The 27343-nt window shown below is 36.7% G+C and overlaps 3 protein-coding genes across 3 annotated transcripts in view; all 3 read left to right on the forward strand.

Moving 5' to 3' along the window:
- The first annotated feature begins 912 nt into the window (after positions 1 to 912).
- On the forward strand, positions 913 to 5606 carry LOC135086897 (cdc42 homolog). The gene is made up of 5 exons (XM_063981721.1): positions 913 to 1035; positions 2570 to 2859; positions 2946 to 3055; positions 3163 to 3360; positions 3513 to 5606. The coding sequence occupies exons 2-5, from the start codon at positions 2682 to 2684 to the stop codon at positions 3600 to 3602; spliced, it is 576 nt and encodes a 191-aa protein (XP_063837791.1). The 5' UTR covers positions 913 to 1035; positions 2570 to 2681; the 3' UTR covers positions 3603 to 5606.
- Positions 5607 to 6136: 530 nt separating this feature from the next.
- Positions 6137 to 23134, forward strand: LOC135086925 (uncharacterized). Its single transcript, XM_063981750.1, has 10 exons — positions 6137 to 6347; positions 6836 to 6916; positions 7274 to 7391; positions 7691 to 7767; positions 8389 to 8540; positions 9215 to 9284; positions 16055 to 16190; positions 18156 to 18256; positions 18639 to 18749; positions 22989 to 23134. The coding sequence occupies exons 1-10, from the start codon at positions 6320 to 6322 to the stop codon at positions 23132 to 23134; spliced, it is 1020 nt and encodes a 339-aa protein (XP_063837820.1). The 5' UTR covers positions 6137 to 6319.
- The window catches only part of LOC135086926 (uncharacterized), a 37700-nt gene continuing 17997 nt past the window's right edge, over positions 7641 to 27343 (forward strand). Inside the window, exons 1-7 of the mRNA XM_063981751.1 lie at positions 7641 to 7767; positions 8389 to 8540; positions 9215 to 9284; positions 16055 to 16190; positions 18150 to 18256; positions 18639 to 18749; positions 22989 to 23114. Of these exons, the coding sequence (XP_063837821.1) occupies positions 7641 to 7767; positions 8389 to 8540; positions 9215 to 9284; positions 16055 to 16190; positions 18150 to 18256; positions 18639 to 18749; positions 22989 to 23114 (829 nt within the window). The remainder of the gene's footprint in view (positions 7768 to 8388; positions 8541 to 9214; positions 9285 to 16054; positions 16191 to 18149; positions 18257 to 18638; positions 18750 to 22988; positions 23115 to 27343) is intronic.

Below are 27343 nucleotides of genomic sequence, written 5' to 3' on the forward strand. Positions count from 1 at the left end.
AAAATTCATGACCTTATAACTTTGTTTATAAAACGAATTATGACACCCCTTTTAGATAATTATATTAGCTTAGTTTTTGCTACTTAATACAATGGGGAACTAAAAATAGTTAAAAACAAAAATAATTATATTTCGTACCAAGGAAATTAGGCAAAATTGATAATAATAGATTAATACACAATAAATCATTACAAAACACTTTTTGTTTCAATTTAGAAGTTTTAGACTCACTGTAAAATAGCTAACTATATTATGTAATTAATTACTACATTTACAAATCACTTTTTTATTTCAATTAAGATGTTGTAGACTTTTATCAATCACAAAATCTAAGAAATACGTCTTTAAAAAGTACTAATTTATTACTGAAATAAAATCATTTTTATCGATATATTAACGAGTTTTTGATCAACTCAAACATCCCTAAAATAATGACAACGCAAACGTCATTATTTTACAATAATGTTGCCAGATTATTCTTACTAGTGATAGGATTTATTATTTATCATAAATAAATTCAATTGATCTAAGATTAAATAATCGGTAAACTAGTATAATTAAAAATCGATAATCATTATTGCGTTAACTTAATACCGTTTGCAGTTTGCAGTCATCTATTTATAAAATAGCAGAGAGAGGCGTTGTTGACTTGATTCATAGTTTCTTTCAGACAATGGAGATAGCCGCATTACGATTTTTGTATAACATGTTTGTATATTTTTCTAGATAATGTACTGAAAAAATGCAAGAATAATGTTCCGATTGACTACTTATGATGACGATTTTTTTTTATTAGAATAAGTTGTCTTGTTTGCAAAAAAATAAAACAGCTAATATTCAATTGAAATAATAGCGATTGATAGTCAATCAATTTTATCGTGGGTTGACAATTTGTGAAATGTGCCCCACATCACTATTTAATCAATGGCGTCACCGTCAATGACCCAGCCCGCTACGTGATTATTGTAATTTCCAACTGTATTTACAACGTGTTGAAGTTAATTTTATAGTTTGATATTGTTATAACTTCGCAAGGTAAGTGTTATTCTAATTCTATAATGCTTTTGTTTTGATAAACCGGATATCTAACTAAAGTTGTGTTCCGACTCAACACAAAATGGACGTCAAATTGTATTGTGACGTGATTATGTAAAAAATAGTTATCAATATTTATTCAGACTCGAAAAATCTAAGAAATTAACCATCTATGTGCTTCATAAGTTCATAATACCAGTGATAATCTTTGTGTACACACCCACGCGAAAGGAATGCGAAGGTGTAGAAGGTAATGTCGGGTCGGGCCTACTATGGCAGCCTGTGATGGGGCATGGCGATGATTCGACAGGCTTGCGCTCGGGGCGCGTAGTGATAGTGCAAGCTGTGCTTAGTGGCGAAATTAATTATTGTTTTCATAGCTGAAACACAAGAGACACGCTGCTTTATTTACATGACAGTCAATAGGGTCAATGCCCTCGTTTATTCGTACCCAAATCGTGTTAGTTTCTTGTTTTAGCTATGCGACTTATTTGGGACAGCTTGTGTTAACGTTAATATTAATAACTGATCATAATTGTTACATTCCTTGACTTGTTTATATACCAAGTTGAAAAGGTATAGGTTGTGAAATGCACAAACTGTCACCATGCTATTATTCTACAGTTGTAGGCTTAAAAACAATGTATGTTTCATTCATCAAAATGCACCTAATGCTAAATCAGCCATTGTTTTCCTGTTGTGACAGTGATGAGAATGTTAAAACAGAAAGTTTATTCCAAGCTTTGCTTATTCAGCTTCACCTGTTCCAATCTGGGTGCACAAATCTTAAAAATACTCTCTGATCACCTCCTTTTAGTATGAATGTGTAGGAATTTTGCATACTCCACTGACTCATAGTCATGTTGATATTGCAGCATATTTTTCCAAACAGCAGGGCAACCAATTGTGCTAAAAAGTGGGTGTCACTTAAATTTTTCATTAAAAGTAAATACATTGTTTTATTGTGAAGAGTGTTCCCATATTTAAAATATTTTTATGCTTATGCGAATTCACATACACAATAATATATGTATTATAGGGTTAACTTAATTCTAATTATATTTGAATGTCTTATCACAGAAATTAAACATTTAAACTATACTATTTATTTATAGGAAATTAATGCTCAGAACTATAAACAAAATGCTTTCTTTGATGGCTTCATAACATCACCACAGTCTCATTAATTAATTAGTTTCTAATGATTACTTAGTATTATTTGTTAATCAATATACAAAAGTATATTTATGAAACTAATTACTCAGAGCATTAATACCTATTTTATTAGTATGTAAACTTTTTGATTTCATATTTATTTATCTTATTTTATTTATTATTTATAATGTTTCTCATGTTATTATTTTCTTATGACTGTTATGAATGCTAAGCTAAGCGACATTATTTGCTGCAATGTGTTTATAGTCTATTTCTATTTTGTTTTATCTGCTGCTGCCAATTATAACCATAATAAAGCTACATAGTTTATAAACGTATTATATTATCATCTTCTAAACGGTAGTTTCTTTTGTTACAGGCAACTTCATTAGTGTTGCTATGGTGAGCGAACTCTTCCAATATTCAAGACAAAGCTAGAAGTGACTATTAACTAAAATATTTGTTGTGAAGTTACCAAGTATTAGAATAAAATGCAGACTATCAAGTGCGTAGTTGTGGGCGACGGTGCTGTCGGAAAGACATGTCTGCTCATCAGTTACACGACAAACAAATTCCCCTCCGAGTATGTTCCCACAGTTTTCGATAACTACGCAGTTACAGTCATGATTGGTGGAGAACCATACACACTGGGTCTCTTTGATACTGCAGGTATGTTTTTTTCACTATATTTGTTGATATTCATTATGATTTTCATTTGTTAACTTAGACTTATTCGTTTCCCATTTTGTTTGCAGGTCAGGAAGATTATGATAGACTGAGACCATTGAGTTATCCCCAAACGGATGTTTTCCTTGTATGTTTCAGTGTGGTAAGCCCTAGTTCCTTCGAAAATGTCAAGGAAAAGGTAATTATTATTCAATTCCAATTATATTGTTGAAATAAATCATTGTTACGTTATCAAAATATTATGCTACGTGAGTTTTGCAATGCTCAATGCTATGAATGTTTCAGTGGGTACCGGAAATCACTCATCATCAGCAGAAAACGCCATTTTTGTTGGTGGGAACACAAATAGACCTGAGGGATGACCCAGCAACAATGGAGAAGCTGGCCAAGATAAAGCAAAAGCCCGTCTCACTAGAGCAGGGTGAAAAACTTGCGAAGGAGCTAAAAGCGGTCAAATATGTTGAGTGTTCTGCTCTCACGCAGGTATGCAGTATTTTTTGTTCAGTACATGATATTTTAAAATGATTATTAGTAATTGATGTAGCAGTTATTGTAATATTTTCTTGTACAATGTTGTCTTCCATGTTATATCTGAAGCCTATTGACTAAGATATTTATATTGTGATGTATTCCAGAAAGGGTTGAAGAATGTGTTCGACGAAGCAATATTGGCGGCGCTGGAGCCCCCAGAACCCGTCAAGAAAAGGAAATGCGTACTGTTGTAATGCGCTGGCGCACCGCAACGCGCGTCCCACGCGGCGCGACACCAATAACAAACTTATACTAACATACACTGTAATATTCAACTTATTTTTATCAATTTACAATTACTGAACACAAGCCATAAATAAAAATAATGAATATTACAGTCGCTAAACATGCGTCTTAGAGCTGGACATATTCTATTCAGGCCTGACAGTTTTCCATTTATTAATAATTAATATTATCTAAAGGACATTTTTATACTATGTCATTTGTCTTTGATATAAATTAATTTTTATTTATAATGAATAAGCCATTTATACCAATATTATTATTATGCATTATATTACATAAAAAGGATTGTCTTCGAAAATTTAATTAATACAAAAAAAAAAATCTAATATGCATTTAATATACTGTCATTTAAATGCAGATTGTATTATCATCAAGCTAATAAATTTGATAATAATTCAACAGTCACATGTTTGCCGGACTGTATTTAGCAACATGATGCACAACGTTTGCTATGCACAGTGCAAACTTGCATTTTATTATTATTATTTCAGTGAACTAGAATGGAGTCTTATGTTAATCATATTTTGTAACGCCTGTCGAGCGACAGCCGTCCATTTGTGTCATTTATAATTTCCATGTGTTCTTATTATTTTAATAATGTTTTTAGAAAATTGACCTAACTGACTGTAGTTTATACGGAAGAACAGCTTCAGAACACCAATTACTAATGTAGATTAGCATAATTATTTTTCTAAAGTAAGCTTCAAAATGATTTAATAATAAATGCTAGGAATGGATAAAGCAATATGGTGTCTATACAGAGTATATTATTGTAGTGAAATATCAACAATATTTATTATTATGTTACTTAGCTTGATGAAATTGTAATTTTATCGTACCTTACGTGTAGTATATGACTGAAATAAATAATTGTACATTCCATGCGAAATCTTTGCATTTTTTATAAATTAGAGATACAAGCGGTATGCACGATAGGTGAGCATACGCGTACATGTGACGAGTAAAACAAAATTTGCTTGAAATAAGCTGGTGCGAATGCGTTAAAAATTTGATAAAATTAAATCATGGATTATATTTTTTCAGGTTAGCAATTTCAAACTGAACGGTGATAATTTTCGTCCAATCAATTCGCGCCAGAGTAAAACTAAACTAGTGCAATAAGCTGTGGGGATAATATACTCTGTATAATTTCACTGCATTCGCAGCACACGTGTCGTCCAACGTTCATGACCGACGTATAGGTACTCACTACCATTTGTATCACAATCGGTACGACCATCCATTTTGTCGGTCGTACGTAATATACAATTGTTCAATAGCTAATTGATACATTTATTCTTCCCATGACTGCGGTAAACATACATTCTAAATAAATACCTTATGAAATAATATAATATGGTATGTTGTTATAAAGAGTGTTAAGTAAAGCCTATATCATAAACGCTCAGAAGAGCCGAGGGGCGCTCGGCGTTAGAGTATTATATCTACAAGTTGTACCCGTTCGCGTAACGGCTAGCATCACATTGGATTGGGTGCAATATATAGGGAGTCCCGTTTGTATTAATCCTAACGGAATATTCTTTTTTTGTATAATGTATATAATTATACTTACTTTTATACATTCTCTTCCTTTGAAGCAGAAGTCTGCGTAAATACAATAAGGCACGTTTTTATTCCTACGATTGGAATCCCTGTATTCAATTAACTTAGTTTAAAGACTTTTTCGGCGCTAAAGTAACACGATAGTATATTAACGAATATTTGTATTCAAGTTTATCTCGTATTATGTATATAGAAATATATCAACATTTGCTACGAATTTGGAATAGAAACGAGTTCTGAAGTATAATTTATTTTGTGTTCTTATAACTTACAATACGCGCGAATTATTTTAAAATGTACGTTAATTATTATTGGATTATTTTATTTTCTTTGTGTCAGTAAGTAGATTTAGGTTGTATATTGCATCAATAAACATAAGAATAAAAATACTTTTGTTATTTAGCACTACCTTTGACCCTTTGCATAGCTAGCAGACTTCTATTTCTAGATGTCCATTTCTTGTTTGATGATAATAATTATGTGCTATATCATAAAGTAGAAAAATGACCCTTGGTCCCTACTTTTCATACATTAACTTTTTATATTTGAATTAAACGAGGAGCAAGTGATAAATGTAGTTGGAAATGGCACATAAAAAGTAAAATAATACTGCAAAATTCATAATCGTTATATCATTATCATTATACTCGTAATAGCCAAACTAAACGGTGCGAGCTACGTTGTGTTGCAAAGCTTACATTAACTAGTAAGATTCACAATATCACATAAAATAAAATACAATAGGTAGGTACACCTCCGTTAAAACTTTTTTGGAGTTAAAGAGAGAAATACGTGAACTGTGTGAACTCGGATTGTGCTGAGCGCACCCTGTATAAATATAGACGCGCATGATATCAAGAACTCAAAGTAACCTACCAACCTCTTTAGTGGTCCATTTAAAAATGAATCTCATAGCTTATAGATTTTGAAGTAAATGCCGATGCTATCTTGTTCAGCTTGGTATTATTTTGACAACTTTGACGTAATGATTTTTTAGTGCTTTTACTGTTATCACCCTTTTTATATTTATTAATTAGTTGTCAGTTTATTTTAAAATTAACACGAGCTCACAAATCGTGTGGTATGAAAATTTCAAGTTAATATGGGCGACGGTTTAAAGTTATCTAAAGGTCAGTCCGTTGACATGTCGTACTTAGCCTTACTAGATCCCATACTTACTATTATGATTATGAGGTAACACGAAGTTATTCGTAGGGAATTTTCTATTATTTTGTCTGACGAAACTTATGAACAACAATATTTTGTAAACTGATGATGCCTGCAGAGGCAAAAAGCTTTGCGTCATGTGTCAAAATGGCGACAATTTTGACCTGTCGGTTGCTACATTACTGGTTTCCTCGTGGAAGTTATATTGCACTCAATGCCTAGGACAGTTTCCTCTTGGATGAAGTGATGAGGATTACACTTTCGAAATGTCCTATGTGGGTCTGCATTGAGTGTTGTCTTCTTTTTTATCTTTTAGTAAAAGAAGGGAGATTTATTGGCAGGGTAGTAAAACATTAAAAACATGAGGTCAGAAACTTCTAAAACTTGAGTTAAGTATCTATTCATCACGTTACAGGCTCGAAAGCTTTTCTAACCGTTACACTCGTTTCAGATAAGCGTCATAAAAGCTCCAGCAGCTTAGCCGGAGTCGTGCTAGAAGGAACACGCTCCGAGAGGAAACTCGATATAAGGGGTACAATTTTTTTTTTCATTTAGTGCCTTTTTCCCGTATTGCGTATTTTGACATACGTGTGGATCTGGTCCGCATGCGGATTTTATTATTTCATACATGTTAGAGTGCACACCGTTGATTTTTCGTCGGCCGATAGTTTAGTCGGGCAGTTGATCAGTATGGGAGTGCGCACACTACGCCGATTCGATTTGGCCGATTCTTCATACAATTTAAAATCGGGCACAACTATCGGCCAACTAAAAATCAACGGTGTGTGCCTAGGTACTCTTACGGAGACGCACGGTTGTCACGGTGAAAAAGTCACCCACGTATTATCAAAATCTACGTTCAAAATAACACGTACCTATCACATTTTAGCCTCTATACCAGAAGTGGATGACCAGTTTACCATCGCAGAAGCACGATGCGATGATTTACAAGAGAAAATCGATTTAGTAAAAGTGTTGAAAAGAAAAAGAAAACTAAAAAAAAGAAGGTTGGTTTGTTTTGAATTTTTATCAGATGCGAGAATCACAGTTTTAGCTTGTTAGTGTCATTTAATTTTGTACGAATTCAAAGCTGTTTTCGCTGTTTTAGTAGGCTTATCACAACTTAGTTCATCGCTTGGATAGATTTAATAAAGTACTTAGGTGATCAGTTATTCAGTTAGAAAACCGACGATTTCGATCACCTAGGTCTCAAAGCTAAGTAGCTACTTTATCGATTAAGATATAGGTAGATAAAAATGTGCTGTTTGAAAAGGAACTCGTTAATAAACAATTGTCGTCCCCTCAGCACGACGCGAATGGCGGATCCGCCCGCAATCAACGAGAACATGCCGCTTATAACCGTGCGGACACAGCCCAAGAAAAGTAAGCACTTACATCTATTGATAAATAAAATTATATTCGCTTCATTTATCTTTAAAACTTGAAGAAATCGAGTTGTCTTCAGCGTAATGTAACCGATACCGATACCCCTCCATCCAGCTAAGCTGAAATGCATTGTTACACTTACACCGTTGGTCTATTGTCACATTTTTGGATTTGGATATTCCACGCGGGCACATGGCTCGTAGAACTGGTGGTCATTGGGGAAAAAAGTTCTCAGGAACCACAGACCAGAAGACATGTAGGCAGGCCTCCCTCTCGGTGGGTCGACGGACGATATACTTAGTGAAAGTTGAGGGAGGAGCCTGAATGGAGCACCGGTCGTTGTGTAAATCTTTGGGGAGGCCTTTGTGCAGAGTAGACGTCTTGTAGCTGATACGATGCTGAGGTCTAAAGGTTCGGCCAAAGCAACGCGTGCAGCCTGCGTGCGCGATGGCGATCAGATGTCGTGTATGAATTTGTAGCGATGAGTTCACATCAACGCGTTCTATCGCGGCGATCTACGCGCAGTGATCGCCATCGCCATCGCCGACGCGAGCTGCAGACGGTTTGGCCGAAGCTTAACAGAGTTATCTTAGACCGCGGCAGTCCTTCTGATTACAGAGGTGTCGCAGCAGGCAGCGCGGCTGCGGCGGCTGGAGGTGCCGCCCAACCCGGCGCGCGGGTACCTCGACCCCGCCACGGTGGAGCAGCACCGCATGATCGGACAGGTGCGCGGGTACAACCAGATGTACAGGCCGTTGGAACAGCCGAGGGTAAGTCTCCACCTCAGACCGGTTGGGGATGGTTTTGGGAAATTCTATTGGATATTATTTTATTTTTATTTTATTTTATTTATTTTATTTGGTGCACAAAACAGGGATACAACCATAACATACAAGGCTTTTAAAGCAGGCTATACAGTAAAACTTGTTGCAGCTCCAATAAAAAGTGCACACAACATACAATGCTATTCGAGTTAACAATAATTATACATAATACGTAAATTATAAAAATAATTATTTAATGTTAATTAATAATGGAAACAAGTTATTAATAAATATAATGAAATTTAAATCAATAATTCTCTAAGAAATAAAGATGAGAGAGGAATTATTTAAGTAACAATTCATTAACAGCTTTTTTGAATTTGTTTAGGGTAAGGCTGTAGATGTCAGGCACCTCCTCTATATCGGGTGTGAGCTTGTTAAAGTCTCGGCAGATTCTATGCATGGCGCTGTGAGAGGACGCGTTACTGGTACATAGTGGCACTTCGAATGTTCGGGGGACTCTAAGGGAACGTTTTGGTATTTTAATTTGGACTCGAGACAAGGTCGCTGTAGAAACCGACCCATTGAGGATTACGTAACTACCATTAAGTAAACCCATTAAGTAAATATTTTTTTAAAATTGGATGTCGTGTTTATCAAAAACATCTTTGCTCCTGCAGTCCAGGCAGAACGCCGAAATTATGCACGCGGCCCCGAGGATTCGTCGCCGCGCGCGCGCCGACGGAGATGGTAAGTTACGTTTCAGCTCAACTTCCATGAAGTCATGTTTCCGTATTTACAAAAGAAAACCTGTTTAATTTATGTATGTACTTAGGTCAAGGTACGTTTATTCGTTGTATTGTATAGTATCTACATACAGACGACGGTACGGCTAAATAAAATATGGTGGCTTAGTATTTCAAATTAAAAAGGCGATTTAAAAAAAAAATTGTCTAGTGTGACGCTGCAGTCGTTTGTTCATAACCTTATGTCAAGAATTGCTTAGGCTGGGTTACACCACTTAACTTTAACCGTAACTAAAACGATAACCAGTGCTTTTAGTTTGGGACTTGTTGAGCACTGTAATGTTTCGAAATATATTTACACTCGACATCAAATAAATCGCACCTCCCGCGACAAGTATTTTCAAACGTATGCATCCCCACTTCCCACCAATATTTGGCACCATTTAAAAGCTTCGTTCTAAACTTCATTTCAAGGAAAAGATTTTACCCCAAAAATGTGTCTTTAGAAGGATCCAGTCACTTCTTCAAAAAATAGGTACCTACCTAGTTACGCTTGAGCCAACTTTTATGGCTATAAAACTGTTAAGTTGGGTTTAATCGCTATCCATCTGTTAAAGAGGACACGTGAGATCATTATTTGGTTTTATAACCATAAAAATTGGTCTAATTGATTCCAAAGTGAGGTCATTTTTCAGGTCACATTTTATGGTAGTTAGTCATTTATTAAGAGCGTTTACGTCTAGCGTGGCATGTCAAGTTTAGGTAATTTCGATGCTAGTTTTATTCACACTAAAATAATTATAACTGTGTGCGTGTTTTCACGCTCTATAGTCAATCCAAAATACTTTGATCCACCATCGTAAAAGTGTGCCAGGCTGTCAAGTGACAGCTCAAGGAAACTATAAAATCTTCCAACACCAACTCCATAATTATAAATAATGGTATACATTAGTCCTAATCAATAATAAATACGTAAATTCTTTATCAAATAGTAAATTATCAAAGGTTTTTAACTATTTTGAGAATATTTTATACAGCCTATGTTCAGCAGAAAAGAAATTGAATTTTAATGGTGAGAGATTTTTTCAAATCGGTTCTATTCAAAACAAACTTTTCCTGTTTACTATTCTTTTTTTATCCGGAAAATGCATAACATTTCATACCCACCAGCTGCGGGGGCAGCCAGTGGGTTATGTGGGGTTCTTTCTACCAGAAGGTGGGTAGCCCCTACACCCACTAAAAACCTGACTGTTTCTGCCATGATCCATATGAGTGATATGAGGGAACGCGGGACATCGCCATTGGCTGTTGCCTGTAGCATTCGTCCTTAGCCGCCACCAGACACCTCCATGTCTAGCGACCGAGGCCTGTTAGGAAGGGACAGTTGGAGACCATAAGCTGTCCTCTTGCGCCCAGGGTGTCGGCGGCAGATAACCGGAGTGTCGGCTGAGGCCTCTCGCTCCCCCTTTCCACTGCTTCTTTCTGTGAAAGAACACTTTCACAGAAAGTAAGCACACTATACCATAAGATTATTTGTCTCATCATATATTTTATACTAATGTAGATATTGTTTCCGAAAGCGAGCGGGTTCATTCCGTACCTGTACGCTTCATGCGTTCTCTAGCAAAAGCTGAAAATCAGTGTTCTGCCCTTTTGAGGGTAGTGTTTATACTGAGCTCTTTGCTTTTTGCATCGCTGCGGCACACATCACTCTGACGCAGGGAACTATTTGAAACGCTAGTCATCTTTATCTTATGTTGTTTTGTCACTTTTGTTATGTGGCAACTGTTGAAATTATTACTAACCTGTGTAACAAAATACCAGTGGTGTCACCTAGTGTGTTTCTTGACTAACTTTATTTCGATATTGAATTGAATTTCAATAGCAACTATACATAATGTGTGTGTTAAAAGCATTAAAAAAAGTGTGTTACAACAAATAAACAATTTATCTACCTATCTCACGCCTCTTCCCGATTGGTAGGGAGAGGTCATTTCCAACCGCCGCTCGTTCGCTTAGGCTGGGCACTGTTGGAGCATGTCAGTCTGCTGCGGTGACTCACGTGCCAAGACTGCAGTGTTAACTGACAACCATCTACAGGCTCTCGGCCTATACGGTGGAGGAATGGCCCGAAGCACCCATGGCCCGGTAGAACCTGGGTCGCCCTTTGTGTGAGGCGATTAGGGGGCGTCCATAAATTACGTGAGACAATTTTGGCTATTTTTCAACCCCCCCGCCCGCCTTGGTGAGATTTGGTGAGATTTTGCCTGACCCCCTCCCCCACCCCCTAATCTCACGTGATATTTAAAAAAATCCGAAATTTAATAGTTTTGGAGTAATTTAACTGAGAAAGTTTTTTTTGTGTGCTTAATGCGATTTTGCATTTACCGTTGTCGCTAACGAGTGCATCAAAAAGATCTATAAAGTTTAAGATTTTAGTTCTTGAAAGTATCTGTTAGGGACGGTGTACAATCATCATACATTTAATGCATGTCATTTTTTACGCAGTCGCTAGCGGGTGACGATCGACCCTGTATACAGTGTGAGTCACGTTAAAGTGTACATATGAAAATAGATGAAACTAGACCTATTTTTATCGACAAAAAAGAGGTCAAAAAATTTTTGAGATTTTTTTTTAATTTTTTATAGAATTTTTTTTCTTCCAATTACTTATTGTAAAGAAAGCGTAATAACTTTTAAACTAAGCAGTATATCCTGATAAATATTACCTTTGTAAAACCAAAAATCGCATGTCTCTATCCCTATCACAACATTTGCTATGATCGTTTGAACAAAGGCCTGCCACCACATTATTCTCCGCTACAGGTAGAGGCAATTTTAATTTTAACTAAAATACTTATTTTACTTCGAAATCTTTTGTTTTTATTTGAAATCTAACTTGTCTTTATCAAAATTACAAATCTAGAGCCATTTTCAGTTTCGTTGTTAACGAAGCGTTGTATGGCACGCCCGAAGAGGCTTAGTTCAAACGATCATTGCAAACGTTGTGATAGGGATAGAGACATGCGATTTTTGGTTTTACGAAGGTAATACGATAGAGAGTAAAACAAAGTAATAAAAACCACCGGTTATAGGGGCATTTTTTGGAGAAATTTATCAAATAACCAAAAAAACACGAATTTAAAAGCAGATTTTTTTCAAAAAGTATCATTTTTTATTATTTGTTGGCCTTTTTTGTGTATTTTATCTATTTTTTTAGTATCGCCTGTTATTTAGCATTATTACTGTTTTTATTTTATCAGGATATACCGCTTACTTTAAAGTTATTACGTTTTCTTTACAATAAGTAATTGGAAGAAAAAAAATTCTATAAAAAATTAAAAAAAAATCACAAAAATTTTTTGACCTCTTTTTTGTCAATAAAAATAGGTCTAGTTTCATCTATTTTCATATGTACACTTTAACGTGACTCACACTGTATGATACGCACTTGGCCAATTTTTTTTCTTAAGATTTAAACCCAGATTTCTGGCAAACTCTATTTTTCTATTTCATGCGGAAAAAATTACGTGATATTTCCTGAGACCCCCCCTCTCCCCCACGTGAGATTTAGTGAGGTTTTTGTTGACCCCCTCCCCCCCCTAAAAGTCTCACGTAATTTATGGACGCCCCCTTATGACGTCGCACCCACTCCTCTAATACAGGCAGAACTGCCTCTATGGTGCGACGTAAAATTTGGCTGACGGCCAGGCGTACCCTTCAGCACTCTAGGGCCTAGATCCTCAAGCCTCTACCTTTTGGTTTCCACCTCTCGTGGTGCACGTACAAGTACATTTCCCCTTGGGACCTATGGTCACCTCGCAACTGGCGTCTATTCTCGGTTGTCGACACTAGCTTTGTCGCCACTGAGGATAAATGGCATAAATAATATCGATTGTCACCAGTGGTGACACATACTTTCCCAGTTGTAGCTACAGGCTTTCTCACAACTTATGACAAATTAAAAAAATACATCCCAATTATGCCTAGTGGGGACGTACACAAATATTGACGCAAATGTCATCGTGCATGACATACGTAAAGTAAAAGTCAAGTAAGACCAGATGAATACAAATATTAATTTTATTAATAATTCGTACGCGTGGACCTCGTTTTACTCCTTAGTTCGTAAAATCTGTTGTTTGATATCATTTTGATAGATGGCGTTTCACGGCTTCCCCCGCATGAATATTTACGAACGTCAAAAACAGTAGTTTGTCCAGCGCTGTAGATTTTAACCAATGACGATAGATTGCGCTTTTTAGACACGTCTTATTTATTTATTGAAATTTATTTGTCACATATCGTCATAAATTATAGCCTATAATTATGTTAATCTGGTTTATAAACAATAATACTGTAAAGTTTCAACAAAATCCGTTCAGTAGTTTTTGAGTGAAAGAGTAACAAACATCCAGACATCCAAACTTTCGCATTTATAATATTAGTAGGATTGTTATACGTCGCCACTAATGACAATAATTTTTTTCCCATTTATCCTCAGTAGGGACATAGTCAGTGTCCACAACCGGGAATAGACGGACTGCGGATACTATGCGGTATCCACGAATTACCTCAGCCTGTGCCTCAGTGATATCATGCGTTGCGCTTTTTTGAACAGTAGGATGCTCCACGACTACACAGCACTGTGCCATACTCGAGCCCCATATAGGACCATATAACGCGCGACGCAAAAGTATAGTCAGCGACTCAGTGCAGCCGGGCCTCCGAGATTAGACATCAACCGGCTTAGTGCGCCGGCGGTAGCCAAAAGCTTAGGGGTGAGACGATTCAAGTGGCCGTCAAATGACCACTGTCCAACTAACTACAATCCGAGGTACCTACCGCAAAGATTTTCCGACTGTAATATGTTGTGTATGTTCCCCCTACAACTAGGTGGGACCCTGCTGGCAGAGCATTCCTATTAACTATTCTGTAACCACCTATTTATGGCAAATAAATTATTAGTATTATTTATTCCTCTTTATAATATTAGTAGGTATACATACATAACTTGCTGTTCCAAATTTTCGTCATTCGTTTTCGTTTCATCGCTAAAAATAACTTAATTTTATTTTTCATTACGTCTGAAATAAAATTTGTAGTAAAAATAGACTGTAATGAAAAATAACAATAAAATATTTTAATTACCACGTGATCGCAAAATCTACCACCAAGATTTTGCGGATACACTATAAAAGTCCAGCTACCTGTCAAAGATCAACGTACGCGTGACACATGTCAGCAGAGCACCGAGCGACGTGACCTCACTCTGGAACGCCTCGAGGCGGACTGAATTTGAACGATTCGTGCGCGGCGTTTTATAGTACTTTTCAAATACTCATAGAAATAAAATTACAATGAATTATTTTAAATTTCAAAGTAAATATTTTAGATAAGATATTCTTCTATTATATTAAGCTATTTTTGTGTTGAATAAAGGAAGAATATTGGTGAAAAAATCACTTTGATTTTTGGGTATTTCACGTTCTTTTAATTTGTGACTTCTTATTGTAAAATGCTTAAATCTAAAAATTTTCTCAGATAACTATTTGCCCAAGGATCTATGCTATAGGATATAAATGTTTGTTAAATCGTTTTCACAGTATTTTTATAAAAAAATTATAGCCTGACCAGGAACATAAAAACCCTCGCCATGTTGCGGAAAACTAATGGTACTAATTTCTTTTAATGGCAACAGTAACTGAAAACTTCATTGAAATGTCCCCTTGCATGTCAGTCTATTGCTGTCAAAGTGTAAACAAACTTTATTTTAAATGTGCGCAATTGACTTTGTGAATTAAATTGCTAAAATCTTTTTATAGTCGTGAAAGAAAAGTGGTTCACAATGTGTTAAAGTATTTGTCGAAGAGAAATACTAAGGGTTCGAACAATATTTTCATTGAATAATGTTTCCGACAAAGGTTGTCAAATTGACTGACATATTTATCGTATAGTACAGTCCACTATGAAAATTAGCTGTAGTTTGTTTCAACTACCAATTTTAAAATTTTTTGTCACTTTGTAAGTGTTGAATTTTATGGAATTGGGAAAGAAGTACCGAGTTTGAAGCGTTCATGAGCAGACATTGCAGTTGAATATTCAAGTTCTGAATTTGATTATTGATGAATAATAAAATAAATCCTACTAGCTCGATTGATGGTTTCATTTAATTTATTTAAACCAGGTTACCTATAATAATATTTTTTCGTTAATTTATGAAAATATCAAATTAGCCCGTAATCCTGAATTCTGATACATAAAGTTAGCCTATTAATTTAACACAGGTACGACTGTACTCAGTGTTGCACTATCAAATGCAATTGACGCGCCTCTATGCCAGGGTTTTTATGTTCCTGGTCAGGCTATAGCTTGTAAATTGACGCTAAAGTGGAAATTTACAAAACCTGTGTGGACTTATCTTGATAGAATTCTTAAATGCTAAACTAATCGCAATATTTTCTCAATTAACTATTTAGACGACGAAATTGCCTAACTATTTATGCCTATAACATATTTGTAGTATTACTGGTTAATGATTGTAACGAGTTGAAAAAGTACTGTTTTTGCGCCAAACGGCGTAAACGCTCTTAAGTAATTCAATGTATTTTTCTTTAAGGATATTTATTGGGCTTTCAAATAACACCAATATTGTTGGGGCACCATGATTGTGTAAGAAGAAAATCTTTAAAGTTCGCGTCGGAAGGTGCGATTTATTTAATGTTGAGTGGCGTTATTTGACGCTATCGTCATTCGGCGCCATTTGTGTTGCAGCCATGACGTCGTGTGACGTAGGCGTGTGCGGGCAGGGCGTGCAGTTCAGCAGCGACGGGCCGCTGGAGGTGGCGTGCGGCGACGACGACCTGGCCGACTTCTCGGACAACGACGTCTTCGACCATCGCAACGACTAGTAAGTTTTAGAAAAATTCTAGCATCACCCGTGCTTTGGCTTCTTCTTTTCTGGCCTGGCCCATTCCCATTTTATTTGGGGTCAACCCTCCGGCTCGGTCCTGAGTCGTCTCACTGCTCACCGATGTTGACTTGGGCCTCTTTAAGGTCCTTATTTACTATTGGGTAGTATTTAAACGAGTGACTGTAAATTTATGTTGTAAGTGTCAAAAATAATTAATGTGGGCTAAAGAATTACTAAGTGAGCGACTGAGTGCGAGTGACGAAAAATCAAAAGAACAGCAACTTACAAAAAAAAATTGAGATCCTTAAAATACAAAATGAGAAGCTTCATAATATTTGAGCGACCTAATATTTGATCGAGTGTCAACGTTAGGTCCTGCATTTTTTTCAATATTTGGCAAATGCTTTTTTTATACTGAGCGGTATTTTTAACTTTAATGAAGTGTTTCGAATGCAAAATCTACTTTGAAAAATACTATTATGAGCAGCGTATTATGAGCCCACATTTAAATAAAAAATGATCTTATGAAATAAATATTTGACGGAACACTATTCTAGTAGCGAAAAAAATAAATCATTAAAATTTAAGGGTAGGTAATCAAATGAAACAATGACAAAACGAAAAATACGAAAAATGAAATTAATTTGTATTTTCTTAAATCGAATCAACAAAAAAACAAAATAAAATAAGTCGCTTCTGTCAACCCAAAAAAAAGTGATCTTATTAATAAGGTTCATTGATTGGTACCTATGAGGATTGAGGAGCTCTACCTACTCATCGTCACTGTATGATAAGTGCTGGCTTGGACTTAGCGGGCCGGCCTCGTTTTCTTTTTTGTCCAATAGGTATCAGTTTTGCTTCCAGTGGCGGTGTTGTTAGTTTGAGCCGAATTGCTAGACCCAAAACGTGTTTGCATACATATTTTGTTAAAAAATCGGGACAGTCGCCCCGCCCCCATTCGAATTCGCGCGCTGTAACAATCTGTAGTAATAAAGCGTATCAAAATAAAAAACATGAGACCTCAAATATAATATCAGTAACCAATAATCATTAATAAAACAGCTCACAAAACTTTGCTTAGAATTAACTTTTTTGTAGTTCGTTCAGTAAAACCTCAATTAGAAAAATCTAATGTATCTTCATATTAAAGTTGCCCTCTCTGTGTTTCTAGTCGCTCACTTAGTAATTTAGTCGCCCGGATAGTATTTTTATGTCTGAAATGTAATAATCAAAACCCACATTTTGTAAGCTCGTTCTGGATTTTATTATTGATCAATATTTGTCGTTAGTTTGGTTAATTTTTCGCTTACTCAAATTCATACCGCTCAAGGTATTAAAACAGTATGCCATCATCAGTCGCAAAGTTTTTTTTTAGTCGCTCGTTTTATAATTCCCCTTTACTATTCAGGGTCTTCCTCGTCCTTGGGGTTTAGTTTGGATGTCTAGCACTTTGTGGTCATATTATGGTCGGGACCCGTGCTATGGATTAAATTGAGAAATATCCGTGTAGAAAACGTGTGTTGGCGCGGAAAGTTATTGAGTCTGGACCGACATACTGGCGGTGGTGAAGTTCGCCGAAAGCACCTGGGCAGCGCCGGACCGTTATTTGTGGAAATCCTTGCCTTGTGGGAGGCCTACACCTACTTACATAGTGTACGTCTTGGTTGAAACGAGTGCTCGTCACTCACTCGATCCTTATCTTCGATCTCCTTCATGTTTGCGCTACGGGTCCAATGCCAGTTTAACTTTAAACTGGGATAAAGTTCGCCTATTGGTTGGATTTTTATTGAGGGTCAAGCTTCAGCTCAGGATCTGAAGATCCTGACTACACAGGAGTTGCAGCGGTAGCGGTGCTTAATTCAGGCTGAAGACCTGACAGTATGTTATGATCATGGTAAAATTATGCATCTTCAATAAATTATACCTACTCTAATCGTTGGTCTCCGGTGCTTACAGCGCGAGCGCGGCGATACCGAAGAAGGTAGTTGAAGCAAGACATGTCGTAAAGCCGCCCCAGGGTGCCCGCCGCAGGCATGTCCCCAAGGAAATGCCACCTAAGGAGAGTACGTATGAAAACTATGATAATTATTATCATCATCATTAGGTCTTTTATCTCATTTAGTCTCCACTGCAGGAACAAGAGGCAAATAGAGGATTTGGTCCATATTGCCCATGTTAGCCAAGCGGGTTCAGGAGGCTAGTAAGACATAGGTACCCGTGTGTTACTTAGTTGAAACCAAACGGCTAAGGATAAATATGTGAACATCAGGCATCCCCATGCCATCTATCTAGCGTGGGAGTGTGGGTCAAATTTTCCATTACAATCTGGTAATTAGAGAAGATGGTTCCCCTGCACGAGAGACTAAATGACCTGACGATGAATAAGTTTTTCCAAAACTGATCCCTGGATGGTTGAGAATAAAGTTGTTATTTGTTGATGCTCAGCTCCGAAGCGCTCGGAGGCGCGCGAAGAGCCGCAGGCCCAGGAGCGGTGGCGGGTGGGCTCGCCGCCGGCCCGCCGCCGCCCGCCTGCCGCGCGCCCGCCCCAGCAGACTTGTGAGTATAGCCAGGCCTGTTCATCTCCGCGAGTTTACATCGAAAACAATACACGCACGATGGCCCACCTACAGGATACTATTCGACAAGGCCTCACATACGAGCGAACATTGACTCACGCACGCGTATTCTTGTGTATGATGGAAGAAAATAAAGAAAATGGTGTACTAAATACTGTGCAGTATTTAACTGCCTAAATAACGTAAATGCGCCTATTACCGCCAGTTTAAGCTGACTTCGGATAAACCTTAGAAAATTAGATGTAAGACGTGGTGATAGAAAAGACACTTTAATTTATTTATAACAATGATGAAGTAATCTTTGAATTCAAGTAGTAACAATGAGTATTCAATCACACAATAATTAATAAATAGCAATTTAATTTGAAAAAGCAGTTGTTTCTATTACCGACCTATAGACGAGGTGTGTTTCTATTAACGTTTTTTCTGTTTCTATTACCGACCGCTAAGGATATTGCTCTTCAATTGGGTATATTCCGAGAGGCACGGGCTCGATTCCCGCTCAGAGGTTCGGGAACCACTTGATTTTTTCAAGTTAAATTTGTTTTGCTTTTAGTTTTAGTTAAATATGTTTTTTTCAAGTTATTTTTTTTATTATTATAAAAGACTAGCTTTCCGCCCGCGGCTTCGCCCGCGTGGAATTTTGTCTGTCACAGAAAAACAATATCGCGCGCGTATTTACTCATCGTTTAGACCTGGACTACGACAAACATTTTAAAACCAAAATCAGCTCAATCGGCCCAGTCGTTCTCGAGTTATAATCAGACTAACGAACATCAATTCATTTTTATTTATATAGATAGATAGATGATAGCTAGCGGCCGCCCGCGACTTCGTACGCGTGGATCCCGTTTTACCCCCTTCATCTATCTTCAGCGGTTAACTCCCCTTCCCGTAGGAATTTTGCAATATCCTGTTGTAACTAAGCTTTAAGTTTACTAAGGTACCTGCATGCCACATTTCAAGCATCTAACTTAAGCGGTTTAGATTTTTCATACAAAAGGATTTTTCCGCTAATTCCCGTTCCCGTGGTAATTTCGGGAATTCCTTTCTTAGTGCACCTCTACGGTACCTAAACTACGTCCCTTCCAAATTTCAAGTGCCTACGTTTAGCCGTTTAGGCTGTGCGTTGATCTGTCAGTCAGTCAGTCAGTTTCTCCTTTTATATATTTAGAAGATAGATTAGATGATAGCTAGCGGCCGCCCGCGACTTCGTACGCGTGGATCCCGTTTTACCCCCTTTATCTATCTTAAGCGGTTTAGATTTTTTTCATACAAATGTTTTTTCCCGCTAACTCCCGTTCCCGTGGGAATTTTACGATATCCTGTTGAAACTAAGCTTTAAGTTTACTAAGGTACCTGCATGCCACATTTCAAGCGTCTATCTTACGCAGTTTAGATTTTTTCATACATATGTTTTTTCCCGCTAACTCCCGTTCCCGTGGGAATTTTACGATATCCTGTTGTACCTAAGCTTTAAGTTTACTAACGTACCTGCACACCAAATTTCAAGCATCTAACTTAAGCGGTTTAGATTTTTCATACAAAAGGATTTTTCCGCTAATTCCCGTTCCCGTGGTAATTTCGGGAATTCCTTTCTTAGTGCACCTCTACGGTACCTAAACTACGTCTCTTCCAAATTTCAAGTGCCTACGTTTAGCCGTTTAGGCTGTGCGTTGATCTGTCAGTCAGTCAGTCAGTTTCTCTTTTTATATATTTAGAAAAGGCACGCTTCTCGAAAATAAATAAATAATCAAGCAGAAATAGTAAAATAATAAATACCTCTATTATACTTGATTACGCAGAACCCAGTGTTCTAGTGAGTAGTGGGGGTCATTATTTAAACTATATTTGAGTTTTAATAAAAAATAATTTTCATTTAATATTTTATTTTTATTTTTAATTTGACTATAATTTTTAATTAGTTTTTGACTTATGTTTTTGATTTTAATTGTGTGTAATTGTGTATTTTAGTTTAAACTATGGACAATTGGACACTGTCTGTATACTTATTTTAAATTATTTTTTTATTATTCAAAAGATCTTAAATCGTTACATAATAGTTGTGATAAAGCATGATTGGTTTGGTGTCATGTCATAAATGTTAGTTATATACAAAATACAGGCTTATAAGTCTTCGCAGGTGGCGTTATAGTTATGAGGCGGTAATAGAATCAAGTATGAATATTACTTTATTCTATTAGCGACCGTAAAAAAAACAGTAACCAGCTAAAATATCTACTTTAACGAAGACGTGATCAGTGAAGTATCATTTTTATTAGGTTTATTTTATATCAAATAGGTACTAATAAGAATTTAACATGTTTTTATAAAATCTATTGTCATACATTATTAGAGATATTCTTTAATGTTCATTGCAGTTTTATGCCAAACCTATGACAATTAACGTATGGCGTTAATTGATTTAACTATCTGAAATATTCTTATGAATCGATCAAGACAACAAAATGGAGGTTAAATGCGTAATTAAAGATATAAATATTAAAATAAAAAACTTTATCAAAATTCTAACAACGCCATGGGTCGTTATTAGGAACCAAATTATGAAAAGTGTTTCTATTACCGCCCTTATTTAAAAATGTATTTAAGCCACAAAAATACAGCGAGAGGGCTATATTGAGGGTTTATTAAGGAAACTAAAGTACGAATTAATATTGTTATGCAAAAACATGTTGGTATACTCATTTTAAATGTGTTAAAATCGCTAATTAATAACAAGGTGCACCTTAAGTAGCTGGGAGCGCGTTAGTATGAAAAGTGCGTCCGTTGCGGTCGCGTCCCATTTAATGTCAAATAACTCCGCTTACTGGTTATTTACGAACACAAACTTTAATCCTTTTGATAGTCAATAAACATATCTAGATATTTTTTAGGTAACGTGTTTTCTGGAACCTGTTATTATGTCTTTTATGAAAGAAAGAAAAATAGGGCGGTAATAGAATACAAATTTTGGGGGGTCGTTAATAGGCGCACTTACGTTAATAAAAACACAGAATGTACTTTTTTAAGTTGCCTCAAGACACTGAGAGGTAAATAAGTAGTTAATATTATTCATGATAATTCATGCTAAACCATGTATTTCCTGCGCCATTTTCCGCAGTTTGGCACCTCACGTCACATCATTTTACCGAAGTCAGCCCTATAGCTTCGGCGCAGTGCCGATCACTGACGTTTGTCAACAAAATGGTGCTTGACTCTTGAGACAGGCTAAATTACACCATATTGTTAATGACATTGAGCATACATTTTTTTAAATACCTTCGCGAAGTAAAACTTCTGTACGTAGTACTTATTATTATTCTGTGGTACCTATAGCCAACTTCAACCTTAAAGCCCTTAATGGGTAGGGTACTCATCTGCCATGTAGCACGTAACGTAGCATGTAACGTAACCAACCTTCAAGTGAGTAGGTACGGCTCGTCCACGGCCATCGCGTATCTGGCTGCGAGCTCCTGAAGCCGCCTTTGTGCTCGCAATGATACCGCTATTCGGCGGGTCGCTGCGATCTCCCTGCGAACCACGCGCGAGCAACTCGCAACGGGCTTGTGCCTATGTACTCACTTGATACATTACATGCTATACGTTATATACATGCTACACGGCTAGATGAGTAGGTACCCTGATTTACGCACAAACACGAATATCGTACCCTGACATTCACGGAACCACGATAACGATGTAATACGTTGTTCTCGTCGATCCGTCCGATATTTTTTATCATCAACGAGGTCTTGGCTTGTATCTCACCTGATGGTAAGTGATGATCAGGCCGAACGTGGAAGCGATATTTATACTGGGCACATCGCAATATGGCCGGCCAAATCATGAAGTGTCGGCGTTTCACGTTGTGCCCACTGGGCACTGCCCAGGCACATCATGATGTGGCCATTTCAACGATCGGCCGACGACATACTTATGCAGTGACACGTTGCGATGTCGTTCACGGAGACAAAAATGTTCTATAGCTCGTGTCCGCTCAGCTTCAATGCAAAAGGTTGAGCAGAGGTGAGAAAAGATGTTGGGATGGGATAGTGCAGAGAGGGGATGAAGAGACCGACCTCTTAAAAAGAGAAGTCTCCGCACATTTTCGCACTCAGCTTTGGTGGAAGTAACCTGCCCGCTATGCCTCTCGTCTCCGCACATATTGTTCACTGTATTTTGAGCTTTATATCTTGAGTAAAAAGATTAATATTTACAGCGCCGACGTCTCACGGAGAGGAGCGGCCCGTGGTGGAGCTGTTCAACAAGGCGCTCAACAGGTCGAGTCCGCCACCGCAGGCGCGCAACCAAACCTCGCCGGTGGATAAGAAGATGAAGAGGACAGGTTTGAATTCACCTTTCTAAGACACCATAGCATAATTTGAACTTTATTGCCTCGTCATAAGGTCTGAAAAGATCAATTTTGAAATTACTGTCGCTCTTAAGGTCACGCATTTGGCGAAAAATCGATAGCGATAATTCCCCGCCCGCTTATAGGAAGAAAATTTTCTCCTGCTACGTAGGTACGAGGCTGTTTCCTAAGTACAATAACGAACTCGTATCTGTAGATAATACCACAGAATAATAATAAGTACTACGTACAGAAGTTTTTCTTCGCGAAGGTATTCAAAAAAATGTATGCTCAATGTCATCAACAATATGGTGTAATTTAGCTTGTCTTAAGAGTCGAGCACCGTTTTGTTGACATACGTCAGTGATCGGTACTGTCTTGATGCCATGCCATAGGGCTGACTGCTACAAGAAGCTACTGTGTCGCCATCTAGCGCACCACACTTGCATTCACTGCTCTTCGCGGCAACGCGCAGCTACATGCGGCCGCCAGTTATATAGTGTAAGAGCTAGCACCTAAATATTTTATAACACACATAACTGTGACAATTTATTTCACGTGGGCGAAGCCAAAAAGCTAGTAAGAAATAAAAATTCAATTCAGTAGTTATTTCAAACCAAATTTTATTACATAAACAAACATTATACTAATTTCATTAGGGGTCATCCATAAAGTACGTCACACGTAAAGAGGGGGGGAGGGGGTCGACAAAGTGTGACATGGTGTGACAAGGGGTGGGAGGGGTCCTAAGTTTCGTGACATCACATTTCTAGAGGTACTTACTAATCGCGTAATTTGAAATATAAATTAAACTAAAAAATACCCCCACCACTTAAGCACAACTCCGTCGAAGTCGAAAACCTAGGAGAGTTTTAATGGGCAACCAATGAAGCCATTAAATCAATAAAATCTTTTGTAGGAATTATTTGAGATTTAAAATCTAATTCTACTGGCCTATAATGCCGCCAAATGCACCGTACCTCGAGCGTGATTTTATTGTTTCTATTTGTTGCTATTTTTTTGTTAATTTAATAATTTTTCGATGTGAAATTGCAAAACATGTGACGTCACACTAGGGAGGGGGGGTCTCAGAAATGTGACCACCTGTTACAAGGACGGGGGAGGGGTCAAAAAATCATGAAATTCGTGTGACGTACTTTATGGATGGCCCCTTATGGGCCCTTAGTATGTGAAAACTGCAATTGACGATATTTCGCACTGTTTTCAATATTATGTATTACAGAACGTATGTGTGATGGGATGATATTTTCGAAATCACAATTAGAAAAAATTTTTCTCGAAAAAAAACATTTACATCTGGATTTTTTTATAAAAGTTTAATATGACCGTGTTTTACAATAAAATTCCTATAAAATCACAAAGGTATCATGTTTGCCTCTTTGATTTCCTGGTTGTTTTAGATTTCAAAAACCTAAATATATTAATTTATTAACTTTCTGATAAAAATGTGAATGGCTCTTACGATGTCCCCCCCTTAAATCAAAATGTCTTTATTTGGTCTATATGCCCATCATCACTACGTAATAATTATAAAAAAAGTCGCTTTCCTGTCTGTCTGTCCCTATGTATGCTTAGATCTTTAAAACTATGCAACAGATTTTGATACGGTATTTAGGGTTCCGTAGCCAAATGGCAAAAACGGAACCCTTATAGATTCGTCATACAGGGTGGCCAAAACAGTGAGGTCTAAAAGAAAAATTTAGATTTCTTACATCAAGGTGTACCTAAATCACCCCCATGTATATTATACGATTGTGCTTAGTTTAGGAGATAGAGTTAATTTTGTGATATTTTAAAATTTTATGACCTAGTAGGCTTTAAACATTTTTATCTTTTTTTTGGGTTGACTTTTTTCAGATTTCTTTTTTTCGACAGATTTGTTATGAATTGCAGATGTTTGAAAAAAATAATCACCTTCCTATCTTTGATTCAAGATACAAAAGTTTTGCTAGAAACATTAAAATTATGCTTTTATCAGAACACTATCAAATTTTCAACTTAAAAGTTTAAGTAAAAAAAAGAACTTCCATAGGTTCAAAACCATTTTAAAAACTGCGCCGTTTCCTGAACATTCATAATAATACAAAAAAACATGTACTTAATAGGCCACTATTTCCTGTAATCGGTCCACTAAAGTGGTAAGTCGGAGATTCCGTTACATGTTTTTGACTTTCTTAGAGTGAATTAATATTGGGAATCCTCTAAATTTACATTACGTAGAACAGATTTAAAGCAGTAACTGGACAGAACATGTTTTTATTCTCAACGAGGAAGCTCTTGCCCTTCATCACACCTGGTGGAAACTGATGATTAGGCTGAAAGTGGAAGGGAACTTCAACTACAGAGGAACTATGGCTTCCTACCTCCAAATGTCGGAATACAGTAATGCTATTAACATTATTTTTATAGTGACAGACTTAGGAAAATAGAGTTGCTAGCCAGGCAGACTTAGATCAAACCCTACCACCAACCAAACCGAGCAGAAAATTTCACCTCCACTGGGAATCAAACCCGGGACCTCTGAAGCTTACCTCTTACCACTTGAAGACAGAGGCAGTTGTTACATTTTACTATTACCCTTGAAATACCTACTACAGTGAGAAGAAGTAGGAGGGATATTTGGTTTATGTTCATCAAAACTTACTTAAAATAACAATGCGTTCCGGAATTTGGAGGTAGGAAGCCATAGTTCCTTTGTAGTTGAAGTTCCCTTCCACCTTCAGCATAATCATCAGTTTCCACCAGGTGTGATGAAGGGCAAGAGCTTCCTCGTTGAGAATAAAAACATGTTCTGTCCAGTTACTGCTCTAAATCTGTTCTACGTAATGTAAACATAGAGGATTCCCAATATTAATTCACTCTAAGAAAGTCAAAAACATGTAACGGAATCTCCGACTTACCACTTTAGTGGACCGATTACAGGAAATAGTGGCCTATTAAGTACATGTTTTTTTGTATTATTATGAATGTTCAGGAAACGGCGCAGTTTTTAAAATGGTTTTGGATCTATGGAAGTTTTTTTTACTTAAACTTTTAAGTTGAAAATTTGATAGTGTTCTGATAAAAGCATAATTTTAATGTTTCTATCAAAACTTTTGTATCTTGAATCAAAGATAGGAAGGTGATTATTTTTTTCAAACATCTGCAATTCATAACAAATCTGTCGAAAAAAAGAAATCTGAAAAAAGTCAACCCAAAAAAAAGATAAAAATGTTTAAAGCCTACTAGGTCATAAAATTTTAAAATATCACAAAATTAACTCTATCTCCTAAACTAAGCACAATCGTATAATATACATGGGGGTGATTTAGGTACACCTAGATGTAAGGAATCTAAATTTTTCTTTTAGACCTCACTGTTTTGGCCACCCTGTATAGTCTGTCTGAACATAGAACGTTTTTGTGCACTTTTTAAAATGAGTTAACCAAGTATATGGCTATTAGACTTGCACACGTCCGTCCGTTTTTTGTAGGATTAATATAATTAAGTAACATTTATTTTTTGCATTCGGCTCTTGGTCTAACCCAAACGAAACACGAACAACTAATGAAGTAACAATGAACAAAGTTGATAAATTAGTAATATGTAAATAATGAATTTGTTTTACGAGCTGTCCCGGCGTACCCGCAAATTAATATAAAGTTGTTTAAGTGATTTATAAAATCGCAATATTAATTTTTGAAAGTAGGGTCATTGTGCTGGTTTTCTATCTAACTTCGGTTTTCGTCCATTTCACTGAGCTGCCATAAACACATGCGTAAAATTTGAATACAAAGTATTGTATTCACAGAAGGCAGTAGCCATCCCGCGCTAGTTTTGTTGCAATATATAATGCCTAAGCAACAGTTCTACCTAAATGAAAATGTAATTTAAAAAGTAGTGAGTTCCAAAAAATTACGTAAATGCGCGGCCATACACCGGTCACCGGTACATTGCAGAAATCATCGCGCTAGAAAAAAAACGTGCTGACAGGAAAAGTTTTTGGCACGTATGTCTAATTGATAGCATTATAAACACAATTTTAAGTGTTTATTAAACTTCTTCATACAAAATTAAATCTTAGATGACTAAGGGTCATTTTTTTAAAGCAAAGCTCAGGTCATATAGCAGGCAAATCAACTCGGAAAGGGATCAACAACGTATCGCCTTTTGTGGCATGGAGGTAATAGTGGAGAGGAAATATAGATCTATACAAAAATTCG

Source organism: Ostrinia nubilalis, chromosome Z, assembly GCF_963855985.1.
Source record: "Ostrinia nubilalis chromosome Z, ilOstNubi1.1, whole genome shotgun sequence".
NCBI classification, from domain to species: domain Eukaryota; kingdom Metazoa; phylum Arthropoda; class Insecta; order Lepidoptera; family Crambidae; genus Ostrinia; species Ostrinia nubilalis.